The following is a 13,359-nucleotide window of genomic DNA, read 5'->3' on the forward strand; positions in this document are numbered from 1 at the left end:
ATGCTCAGATGTTGTAGATAGCATTTCTGTGAGGTTGATCTTTTCACATTAGGGCCCTGGGGATATTTCCAGGAACACTAGACCCAAAATCTGGTTTATTTTGATCGGTGAGAACACAAGCGTTCCAGGCTTGGGAACCGTAATCAGGCTGGGTGTGAACAAAGCATGTGCTTCTCTTTTTGTTTAATGGCAGCTTAGAAACCATTTAGGTCAATACTGCCACCTGCGGTATCAAAGAGTGTAAATATCTCATAAGTGTACCATGTAGAAACATGCAGTATGTAGGAAAATGATAATGTGACCGTTGACCAGCAGAGCAACGCGGAAAGGGGGAGCAATCCTTCAAGTCAATCATGTCTAGTGTGGAAGCGCCCCTTGAGTTGAAGGAATCTTGAGTTTTTAAAACCTTCCACAGACAACCTAAGGGCAGGTCCACATCTCCACTGGGTCAGAAAGGGTCTTCAAAGTGTTCTTTGGATAATTTTGTGCTCTTAGCTTTATTTAAGGGTTTCTTTACAAGGAGTGTTTGGATTGAATGAGGTCCTTGTAAAGAAAATCTAAAAGCATATTAATAATAATAATAATAATAATAATAATAATAATAATAATGTTAATTGGGTCAGGCTTCTTCACATTCAAAAATGAATTCAGATTCATCAGAATTAGATTTATTGTTATTAGACTCTTATAGAGTTCTATAAGGCTTCACTGGAAAATAGGGCAAATATAATATAAATATAAATATAATATTATATTATTATAATATTATTATAATAATAAGGTCAGGAATTTTTATTTTTTTTATTTTTTACAAAATAATATTATTAAAAATTATTTTTTAAAACCAACCAGAATTAGGATAAACTAGTACGTGGGTTTCATCAGGTATCACAGTTTATTTAGAGAGCACTATCTTTTACCACCTGACCTCATCCTCTTGTCTCCTCAAACCAGGAAAATGCCAGGAATTTTTTTTTTATATATATAAAAAAAGTAATTAAAATCTGAAATACAAGGGAGTATGTTATGATTCAGCTTCCCTAATGAGACTGATGTGCGCTGTCCTGCACCTCTGGAGTTCCCTCTGCAAACACGCCCACGTGGGAATATCACAGGATGTAATATAAACAAACATCTTTTTATCAAACCTTCTTTCCCCTAAATTAAAACCCAGGACGAGCCCCTGTCGCCCTTCAGCACCAACCTAATCATCTCTCGCAGAAAACAGCTGACCTGCATTCAAATCAGGAAGTGTGTACGATTTATCAACGTATAAACATGATTGTTTTGTAATGTAAATAAATAGAACCTTAGTGGAGTAATGCATTAGCATTAACAACACACACACACACACACACACACACACACACGCACACATACTCACAAGCTTCCATTATCCATTAAAGGCCTGGAGCATGCTATCCAGCACTAAAACAGTTAGGTGTGTGTGTGTGTGTGTGTGTGTGTGTGTGTGTGTTTGTGAAGGGTTTGTAGATGCAGCTGTTCCTCTCGCCCTGGCGAGTCATTAGCACTCCGGAGTGCACTTCAACACCATCAGCTAGGGCACATTAAGAAGAAAAAAGGCTGAAGAGGGCATCCATTATCTGTGTGAAGAGCAGAAAGAAGGATCTGAAATCAGCAGCCGGGAGAGACAGAGAGAGAGAGAGAGAGAGAGAGAGAGAGATAAAAGACGAAACCATATTTAATGGACACTATCATTTCAGCTCGGGTGTTAAGCACTATCATTGTAACCCTCTTGTACCACAACAGCCTACAGTCTCATCACCCCAGGCCTTACCTACTGTACTTCCCTTTATTCCTCTTCCATGCAGAACCTCAAGCTAATTTGAAACACGTCTTATCATTTCATTTTACTGCTACATGACTAGCATTAGTATTCTTATTGTGAATATTTAAACTCATTTCCTTATTGCTTTGCCTGAAACAGGTCACACGTGCGCACGTGTGATGAATACAGTGTAAACACCCCTCCTTCCTAGCACTGCCTTAAATCCCACCCTGGGTTTTGTGCAGCAGTCACGGCTGACCACGTAGCATTCCTCCGCTTCATTGCGATAGCCGCTCCACTCCTAAAACATGAATTATTGATATGCTTTCCACTTCAGACCCCCTAAACAAACAATACGGTCCAGAAAAAAAGCCATATGTGAGCGGCAAGGGGAGGAAAATTGCCTCATAAGTCATGTTCTGGAGCAGCATTGTGATATAACCAAGGCTAGCCTTTAAATTCCTCACCGAGAGACGAACACAAGGCGAGAAGGCCCGGTGAGGCATTAACCTCCAGGCCATCCATCACGTAGAACGGGCGAGAAAGATGGGGACCGCTCACGGAATACGACATCCAACATGGCTGTCGGGGGGGGGGATGGCACTGGAGAGTGTGGGACAGCAGGGAAAGGGTGTTAAATGCCCTTCGACTGGGAGGGGAAAATTAGAGAGAGTGAGGGTAAAGGGAATTCGGCTTTCAGACACGGTAAAACCTGCGATTTGTCTGACGAGAAGGAGCGCTCATCGAAGAGCAGTCTGACAACAACGAAGGAGGGGGGTGGGGGGGAGGAATAGCTCTGTAAAATGGCAAGTTGAGAGAAAATAAAGTAGTTCATGCTGAAGACGCAGTCAGAAGTGGAGCTCAAATCCGAAGGTTGTAGCAGCTACAACGAGAACAAGCAAACTCCCCATAGACAAACCCAAGATGGAAATCGAACCCCGACCCTGGAGTGCCCATCCATGCGTCGTCCAACCACATCCATGGTGCCTTGAGTTAACCTTTTAACCATTTTAACTCTGTACCCATCAACGATGGATACTTACACTAGTATGTAGAATAAGATGAAACCATATTTTTCTTCCGGACAGTAGATGGAAACTAATTCCCTATAGGTAACTGTAGTTGCTTCATGAGTAGAGCCTTAGAGAAACATTGCAGACATTCCAGGAGGGGATTTGTTCTTAGAAATCATTCGAAGCAATCATTTGAATTTTTGCTTTTTGCTTTTTTGGTTATTTCTAATTTAGTATTCAGAAACTTTCAACAACTCTTTGTTTCCATTGCTTGTTCCCCTCAAGGAGATCCTGTCTCACCATGGAAGGTTGTAGGAAATGAACTCAGATGGGTGCAAATAAGACAAAACAAACAAAAAACAGCAAACCTCACTGTTCACACTGATCCCAGTCTGCCCATGGATTCAAACTTCTAGCTGTTTGCTAACAGATCTGGAAAGTCGCATCATTAAATCTGAAAAACAACCTTCCAGAACTTCTTTTTTTTCTTCACAATAACAAGGGATGCAGTGCAACTGGGATGCAACTTTTCATTCTCTCCATACAACTGAGATTTTTTTGTTCTTCTTGTGTTAGAAACTGTTGTATAAAAGTTTGAATCCAAGCGAATTCGAAAAAAAACTTCAGGCACTCTGGGGCTGAAACTAAGTTGCATGTAGGACCCCTGTAGAAATCCATCAAAAGAACCACTAAGGAACTTTTTTTTTTTTTTACAAAGCATGTTAAGAAACTTTTTTACTGAGAAGGGAAAAAAATAGGATAGTTTTATTGATTTATCGATCGGGTTGTGGGGTGTGTTCATGTAGCAGTGTTGCTGGAGGCAGTTGCACACTTGGTTGGTTTTCAGGACTGATTTGTTCTGTGTGCACGAGCGTGTGTGTGTGAGAGCGTGAGTGTGTTCTTGAGTTATCGAGCGGTCCACACACTGTCCAGACAAACTGCAAACACCCAAGAACTCATTACATCTTGATAAACTCGTCTGCGGAGTTGCTCGGAGTCGTCTGGAAATGTTCCCAGTCAGACGTCGCGGCTAATGTAACGAGCTGACCGGAACGATAGCGACCGAGTCATTTCCAACGTCACTGAGCCTGGTGTTCCTCTGCTCATTCCTAGAGATTCCTCTCTGATCCAAGAAGACATCGTATCGACTGTGTGCTGTAATTGAGTGTTGGATTCTGATTGGCCAGAAGGTGTTGATGAATTCTCTATAACACAAGCTGTGACTGTAGCACAGGTTTATATTTAGATGCTTGTTCTGATTTCTTATGGTTTCTATAGTAACGACCCATTCGTAGAGATGTGTAAAGGTCCATATGTATCATTGATATGGTGAAACATTTACGGAGGGAGTCTCCAGTGTCAGTGCTTTAAATTAAATTCCTGTAACTAGAAATCTCACCCCACATTGTCAGGGTTGCCGCTTAGTTGCCCCATAGGACCACGGTGTGTTAGTGGTACTTTTATTTGAATTGTCACTCCTTGCCATGTGCTTTACAATTTGGTTTCTCGGGTGTTTCAGTTCAAGTCCATGTTTTCACAGTCCCTTGTCTTACACCTCTCCAGTTCTCGACCAGTGTTATCTCTGTGTGTTTTCTCCATGCTTGGTGGGTTTCCTCTGAGTACTCAGGTTTCCTCCCACAGTCCAAAGACTTGCAGACTCGGCTAATTGGCGTTGCCCGTAGTACTGTATGTGAATGCACGTTCATGCCCTGCAATGGATGGGCACCCTGTCCGGGGTGTACCCCACCTCATACCCAAAGTCTCCTTGGACAGGCTCCAGGCTCCAGGCTCCAGGATAAGTGGTAAAAACGATGAATAAATGAGTATTAAAGTCATTTAATACAATTTCATCAAATTATTATTATTATTATTTGGAACCTCTGGTCTGTGTGTGTAAAGTTTTGCATTTTCTCCCCCCATGCTCGGTGGGTTTTCTCTGGGCACTCTGGTTTTCTCCAACACACATTATTGGAATGCCCAAATTGCTTGTGCCCCATAATGGGTTGGCACCCCATCCGGGGTTTCCCCAGCTTGAACAGTCCCCAGGCCCCCAGTGACCCTACCTGGGATAAGCGCTACAGATACCGGAGCATATTTTTCATCCGTTTCTATTTATATTCAGTGATTTATCCTTCATGCTTCTCTATTTTTTTTTTATTTTCCATAAACACAGAGCCGCCTGACTGATATCCTCCACCGCACCCGTTCGTTTTTCGGAGCTCAGAAAGTGCCGCCGGTTGGTTTTCCCTCTAACAGGCAGAGACGAGAGCGAAATGAGATTAGCAGGAGGTCCCAGAAAGCCTCCTGTTCAATAATACATTCTCCTCCATCCTTTTCACACCAAGCCAGAGGAGTGCGTGTTGCTCTCGGGGTGTTTCTGCTGTTTCAAAGACTTTCCTTGTCTTTCTTGCTGTTTCTCTGCGGCTTGTACGTGTGTGTGTGTGTGTGCGTGGGTGTTGCGTAAATCGGCTCAATCTATCAGCTAAAACTACTTTCGCATTGTGACCCGGGTCCTGCTTAAAGTCAGGCTTTATTTTCTTTGCATCAAATCCTGATTATTTTCCAGACACCAAGTTCTGGACATTTTTTTTTTCCTCTTAAGGCAAAACAGAGCGTAAATCCACCCAAACCGTGTTTACTGTTGGACTCATGCCAGGTCAGTTCCACACTGGAAACCAGTAAAGAATAAAACACACACACACACACACACACACACACCGTTATATAACTAATAAATAAAGCCTGTATACACTACACTGTTTACGTGCAGCGCTACGAGACAACCCCAATCCTGGTCGCTATAGAAACCATGACGTCTATAACCCTGCCAGGTGCGGCTGCACTACCTCCCGAGCCGTTTGTCTAGAAAATGAATCAACGCCACTTTGTGTGTGTTTTTAACCCCGACAGGTTCTTGGGCGTGCCACCTGGGAGAGGGAGTTGCCCCCTGACAGGACCTTTGCCCTTCGACCTCATCTACACCGACTACCACGGCTTACAGCAGATGAAGCAGCACATGGGACTGTCGTTAAAGAAACACAAGTCAGTGTCACATTCGTTCTTCTCCTTCGTTTGCTTCTCTTCTCTTCCTGTCTCTTCTTCGCTTCTCCTTTCCTCTGTTTTTTCTTTTATTCTCTTCACTTTGTTTCTTCTCTCATTTTCTCACTTTGCTGTTTGTCACAGCTTCTCTCATCTTCTCATCTCGCTTTTCTTCTTTTCCTGTTCTTTTTTATTTTCTCTTCATTTCTCCAATCTTCCACTCTTTTCTCTTTACTTCTTGTCGCATCTCCTCCCATCTCTTCTCTTCTCTTTACATCTCGCCTTCTCTTCTTGTCTTTTATCTTCGCTTCTCGTCTTTTCTCTCCTTTTCTCATTGTGTCTCTCCTCTTGTCTTTGCTTTCTTTCTTTTCTGTTCTGTTCTCATTGTGTCTTTTCTTTGAACTTTTCTTCTATTCACTTTACTTTTCTTTGTTTCTTATCTTTTCTTGTCTCGTCTCCAAATGAAAATCAAATCACTTTTATTGTCACATCACGTTACAGGTGCACTGGTACAGTACATGTAAGTGAAATTCTTGTGCGCAAACTACACAAGCAATAGTGGTGTCCAATTATAAGAATAGATATGCATGAAAATATATATAATATATATATATACACTGTACATATACACATACACACACACGTTTGTAAAAGTGTGTCTACTATATATGAATGTATAGAGAATGTCCTTGTGCATAAAGTGTCCTTTACCTCCTTTCTCACTTCTCATCTTTTCACTTTGCTTTTAGTCACAGCTTCTTTTCTCTTCTTCTTTTCTTTTATATTTTCTTCTAGTCTATTCTCTTCCTTTCTCTTCTCCTTGCTTCCTGTATCCTCTCATCTCTTCTCTCTATCCTCTTCTCTTTGCTTCTGTCTCTTTTTGTCTGTTCTTTTCACTTTCCTTCTTATCTCTTTTCATCTTGTCTGTTCTGTTCATCCTTCCACTTTGCTTCTTGTCTTCTCTTTCTACTCTCTTTTCTCATCCCTTCTTACTCTGTCCTTACGTCATTTCTCATTTCTTCTCTTCTTTATTTCTTGTCCCGTCTCCTCTTCTTTTCTCTTTTCCTTTTTATATTTGTCTCTTCTCTTTTGTGTGCTTCTCTCCTTCCTTCTCTTTTCTCCTTTCTTCTTCGCCCCTCTTTTCCTCGCTCTCTGGCTCACTTTCAGAGCAGTCTCAGTTACACAAGACAACAATTATCCTGAATCACTTTAATTAGAGCTGTGCATAATCAGTCCTCTAATCTCTCTCTCTCTCTCTCTCTCTCTCCATTCATCACTCACCCTCTCTCACTCACTCATACACACACACACACACACACACACAACACACACACACACTCAACACACACACACACACTTCATGCTCACTCTACTCCTCATTTCACTCTCCCCTGAGGCTGCTCTCTAACTTCGTCAAACTGCACTGACAGAAGAACACATTTCTCTCTGTGTGTGTGTGTGTGTGTGTGTGAGAGAGAGAGAGACAGAGAGAGACAGAGAGAGAGAGATATTGTCAACAGATTGCTGTTATTCTGCTGTCAGTTTTGTGGTGAAAATAATGCTTATTGATCTAGTAGATGCAAAGTACTCTCTCTCTCTCTCTCTCTCTCTCTCTCTCTCTCTCTCACACACACACACACACACACACAGTTAAATATTTTTCCTACAGAAGAACATCCCCATGTGTTTTATTCCTCTTAATACCACAGCAATTTGCCGAAGATTCTTTTCTAGCATACAGAGCGGAATCGATTAAAGATCTTCACATCGAACCCGGAGCCAGTGATGTTCTGGAAGGTCGTCAGGACACGGTTCAGCAGGATTCGCTTTTGATCCTCACACACACACACACATACGAACACACACAAACACACCCCAAACTGACAAATCATGCCCTTTACCCATGGCACGTCATTAATCAGGCTGTAGAACGCGCTCGGCTTTTCTTCTAGGACTTTTATGACCCTTTATAATCACCATCTCCACTTCATTAATAATGCATTAGCCAAAGGTCGAGACAACACCGCTCTGTACGTGTCAATATCTCTACACACACACACACACACACACACACATTTAATCTCTACGCTTTAGTGTATATTATTACTAAACTGCATTTGCGCATCAGTGTTTCTACAACTTTATCTCTGAAGCGCTCCGTAAACGTCTCCATGGACCTTTACTGCTGTTAAAGGCATCAGGACCATCTGGTGTCCAGTTCATTCGTGGAAATGATTCCTTGTGCTCCAGAATTGCTCTTTTACACTCTGAGTCCTGAAATACGGCCGTGCCATCAGGGAGGAAGAAAACCCTCCATAGATGTGATAACCTGGAGATTCAGTACATTCAGGTGGTCAGCTGACTTCATTTTATTGCCCCATAACGTTACTGAGTCTAGACCTGAGTAACTGATCAACCCCAGATCATTACACTGTCTCCAGAGGCTTGTACAGTGGACACTATGCATAATGCTTCATGTCCTTCCCTTCTCACCCTGACACGCCCATCACTCTGGAATAGGCTCAATCTGGACTCATCGGGTCACATGACCTTTTTCCATCCCTCCAAATTCCAGTCCTTATGCTCCCGACCACATTTCCTATGAAAAGTTGACACTTTTCACTGTACTTATAGGGTTCAATTCCTTATTTGTTGTCTTTGCTTGATGCATGACCATAATAATTTGACTTCTTTTCCAGTACGACGAGATATGTCTCCTAACATGGATCCTCAGGAAATAAGAAGCTTCTCGCTTTTCCACCTTTGATTTGTGATTGTGTACTTATATAGATATATTGCGGCATGTTGGTGTAGTAGTTAGCACCATCGCCTTGAACCTCCAAGTCGTGGGTTCGATTCCTGCGTCAGGTCTGTTTGCATGGAGTTTGCATGTTTTCCCAGTGCTTAGTGGGTTTGTTTCGGGGTTCTCCGGTTTCCTCCCACAGTCCAAAAACATGCAGATTAGACTAATTGGTGTTTCCAAATTGCCCGGTGTGTTGATTGAAAGTCCTAGCACGGTCGTACAAGATGAGAATGAATACAAAGGTCCCCACCGACCTTAACGCCGTAGTTGGTGTACAGAGGTTCCTAGATGGAGATGTGAAAATCTACTGTATATATATATATATATATATATATATATATATATATATATATATATATATATATACACTAAACTATTTAAAAACAAATTCCCAGTCCACAGCTTTTTTGGCTGGATAGGTCCATGAACTTCTATCGTTTTATTTTTAATAATGATGGTCATGGTTTTCAAAACACTCATGACTGTGTCATCATGTGATTTAAAAAAAGCAACACAAATATGGCTGCGCTCTTATTTTGTATTTTTTTAATCGCGTCTTTTTTATTTTCATCAAGAGCCTTTGTTTTGATGGCTCAGTGAATTGCCGGGCGTTTATGCCTCATGCACAATAGTGATTTCAGAGAGTCGTATTGATGTGCTCGGTGTTATTGTGCGCTCTTCTGTCACGCCGATGACTTCGACCGAATAAAAGTGTTCGCGATGCATGAATAGAAAGGTGTGATTGCTACTGCGCTGCTCCATCCCGAACCTGTCATTCCAGCTTTAGATTATAGTGCCGGGATGATTGTAGGCGACCGAATGACAAAAACTCTCCTTTCTGGTGGAGAAATTACAGGAGCGTTGGGACGCTGCTGTGTTCTGAATCGTGAGATTGTGTTGTCAGAGGCTCTCGCTGTTTGTATTCACCACTCGATCCAGCTGCAGTTTGATGACTTCCAATGTCTTTACAGTTTAACTCCAAGTGAGAAGCTGAAACAAGGATCAGCTCCGGTTGTAATATATTCCCGTACACGTTTGTTCCGTATGATGGATTCCTTCCCTGCTGTTTTCCAGGTGCCATATTCGAGTCATAGACACGTTTGGGACGGAGCCGGCCTATAATCATGAGGAATATGCAACATTACACGGCTACAGGACCAACTGGGGATACTGGAACCTCAATACCAGGCAATACATGACCATGTTCCGTAAGTACTGGATTTGGGAGGGAAACAAACACATACACACTCACACAGTGGAGAGTAGGAATGTTCTCAGATTTATTCCCAGGATGCCAAGTCAAGTCAAGTCGGCTTTTATTGTCATTTCAACCATATACCGCTCAGTACACAGTGAAATGAAACAATGTTTCTCCAGGACCGAGGCGCTACATACATGCAACAACATAAATTAACCAGAACTAGCTAGCTAACTAAGGGACCTAATTAGCTAACTAGCTCAGATATGACAGATTTACGTATCTTTTTTATTTTTAAGTTAACCTAAAACTACTTCTCTACAAAAAAAAAAAAAATCAACAATAGACAATATATCACAAAGTGCACGTGGAAATGTACAAACAAAGAGCTACAGAGTGACGAACACAACAACGTAATAAATTTTTTTATTATTATTTTTTAATGAATTTCTTTCATTTTTGTGAAGCTGCTTTGAGACAATGACCATTGTTAAAAGCGCTATATAAATAAAATTGAATTGAATTGAATTTTAGTACTTTTGTAGTAATGAGGTATGAGTTGAGATAGTGAGAGGAGAAACAGTAAACAGTAAATGACATTCCGGAGTAGCAGTAATGATTTGAAAATATTTTGTGCAAAAAGAGAAGATCAGGTAGGTCGGTATGAACGGATTGTGAGATGGTTGTAGATCAGAGTGTTTGTGCATGTTTGTGTTTATCAGTTTAGTCCTGATGTTATTTAGATCGTCTCAGGGATTTTTTTTTGTGTGTGTGTGTGTGTGTGTGTGTGTGTGTTATTTTTATCAGTCCAGTCCCTTTGTATTGAGGAGACGGATGGCTTGTGGATAAAACTGTTACATAGTTTGGATGTAAGTGCTCGAATGCTTCTGTACCTTATTCTTATAGGAAGAAAAGACATTGTTGGGCTTTCTTGTGCAGAGAGCTGGTGTTGAGGGACCAGGTGAGGTTCCCCTCCAGGTAGACCCCCAGGAATTTTGTGCTTCTGACAATCTCCACAGATGAGCCGTTGATGTTGAGCGGAGAGTGATCGCTTCGTGTCCTCCTAAAGTCAACAACCATCTCTCATTAACGTTCAGAGACAGGTTGTTGTCCTGATACCAGTCCGTTAGCCTCTGCACTTCCTCTCTCTATGCCTCTCGTCGTTCTTGCTGATGAGACCCACCACGGTCGTGTCATCAGCAAACTTGATGATATGATTGGACTTGCGTGTCCCTACACATTTATTGGGCCTTTTAATCAAAAAGTCCAGGATCCAGTTACAGAGGGCGGTGTTCAGGCCCAACAGACTCAGCTTCCCGATCGGGTGTTGGGGGGATGAATGTATCAAATGCTGAACTGAAATCTATGTACAGCATTCTAACGTGAGTGTCCTGGCGTCGTCTGTCAATGTTTTGAACGATACGTAAACTGCAGTGGGTCTAGTGAGGGGGGCAGCAGGGTCTTAATGTGTCGAGCCACTCAAAGCACTTTATGATGATGGGTGTGAGTGAAACAGGGTGGTGGTTATTGAGACAGGACACAGAAGACTTCTTAGGCAAAGGGCTGATAGTGGTAGAGTTAAAGCATGTGGGAACGACGGCGCTGCTCAGAGAGATATTAAAGATGGTGATGAGAACATCTGCCAGTTGTTCAGCACATCCTCTGTGCTGGTCCACATTTGTCTGGTCCAGCAGCTTTACGTGGGTTGACTCTGCGTAGAGTTTTCCTTACATCAGTCGTTGTGAAACACAGCACCTGGTTGTTCGGTGGAGGGGTGGTCTTAGTCGCCATCATGTCGTAAAAGCTGTTCAGCGCATCTGGAAGGGAGCCATCACTGTCACAGGAAGGTGATGATGTCCTGCCACATGCGTCGTGTGTCACCGCTGTCCTTGAACTTGTTGTGGATTCTCTGGGCATGTGCGTGCTTTGCATCTCTAATGGACTAGGACAGTTTGGCCCTTTCTGTTCTTAGGGCCACCTTGTCCCCCGCTCTGAAGGCAGAGTCTCAGGGCCTTAAAAGTGCACGCACCTCCGCAGTAATCCACGGACACGAACTCTTTTTCATTGTGTTCTGAATCGTTCTATTTTGTAATGTAATTTCTCTCGATTTTGCCCTAATTTTTGCAACCCTAAAAAATAAATGGAACTGAAATGTACTTGTATTTCTTCTTCATGCCACTTATCCTATACAGGCTCATGGGGTCTTAAGCCTAATCCAGGCAACTCAGGGTACAAGGTGGGGTACACCCTGGATGGGGCGCCAACCATTTGCATGACATAAGCATGCACATGTTCACACACCCAATCATACATTACAGGCAATTTGGAAACACTAATCCCCACTAGTCTTTGGAGTCCAGAGATGAAATTTGAACCTTCAATCCTGGAGGTGTGACTTGACAGTGGTTACCACTGGGCCTATAAGAAAAAAGACAACGTCTAGTAATGCTAACACTAATTGGTCTTCATCTCTCTCTGACTTTCTCTGTGCTTTTCTGTCCCCCAGCTCACACCCCAGATAACTCCTTCATGGGATTCGTATCTGAGGAGCTGAACCAGACGGAGAAACACGACATTCAGCAGAACAAAGTGAAGAACATGGCTGTCGTGTACGGCAAGGAGGCCAGCATGTGGAAGGTGAGGAGTGGGATGCTTCCCTAAAATAGAAATGCTGACCTAGAAACACTTTAGCGTTATTTCTGCAGATCCATCCTGATATTTAGTTACATGTTCCCTGCTTTATAGCACTCGGCATAATCCCCCACAGATCATTGTCCAATAGTACAGCGAGCATCACACTGAGTACACTCTCCACTTAGGAAGCCCATTTACAAGCCTTGGTTTAAAAAAATAAAAATAAAAAAAGGAGGTGGAACTTCACAAACTGACCATGCTACTGTAGGAGGGGTGTTCAAGTCAAAGCAGGACTTTTGATTGTGCAGAATAACAGTTCTGAGAGAACAAACTTCCTTTTTCCTCTCCTGCTACATTAATGCACTCGTTCCAGTGTTTCACTAGTGCGTGGATACCGTCAAGGTAGAAAGTTTTCTTTCAGCAGACCCATGGTTGGACTTCCTACTTCACCTCTAAAATGCTGGCCTCCCATGATCTCCTTTTAGTGACCCAGACATGTGAAAATAGGACTGTACAAGAGTTTTGGGCAATAACTCCCAGCCAAGTTCCTGTAACGTGCAAGTGGTGTTGGTGAAGGATTGTGTGTACAGTTCACCCAGACAGATGCGCATCTTCCACAAGTTGTCCACAAGTTATCGAACAATTTTCAGGCATCAGGCAATGAATGTCCACAGAAACGACTGCAGTGGACTCCAAGCCACCTCGGCCGGGATTATCATCCACGGACATACGGCCTTCTTTAAAACATTTGCACCGTTCAGATGTTTTAGTGAAGACCCTCATCACCGTACTGTGCTATCATACCTCTTGTACCCATCGCTACAACCACACGGTCCAAACTTAACAATCAAAATTACTGCAATAAATAATATTCAACACATCA

At 42.5% G+C, this 13,359-nt stretch overlaps 1 protein-coding gene across 1 annotated transcript in view; it reads left to right on the top strand.

Moving 5' to 3' along the window:
• Positions 1-13,359, top strand: part of LOC128526771 (alpha-1,6-mannosylglycoprotein 6-beta-N-acetylglucosaminyltransferase B-like) — a 107,557-nt gene that overhangs the window by 77,391 nt on the left and 16,807 nt on the right. The window contains exons 10-12 of the mRNA XM_053498915.1: positions 5,713-5,844; positions 9,719-9,852; positions 12,349-12,479. Coding sequence (XP_053354890.1) covers positions 5,713-5,844; positions 9,719-9,852; positions 12,349-12,479 — 397 coding nt within the window. The remainder of the gene's footprint in view (positions 1-5,712; positions 5,845-9,718; positions 9,853-12,348; positions 12,480-13,359) is intronic.

Source organism: Clarias gariepinus, chromosome 6, assembly GCF_024256425.1.
Source record: "Clarias gariepinus isolate MV-2021 ecotype Netherlands chromosome 6, CGAR_prim_01v2, whole genome shotgun sequence".
Lineage (NCBI taxonomy): Eukaryota > Metazoa > Chordata > Actinopteri > Siluriformes > Clariidae > Clarias > Clarias gariepinus.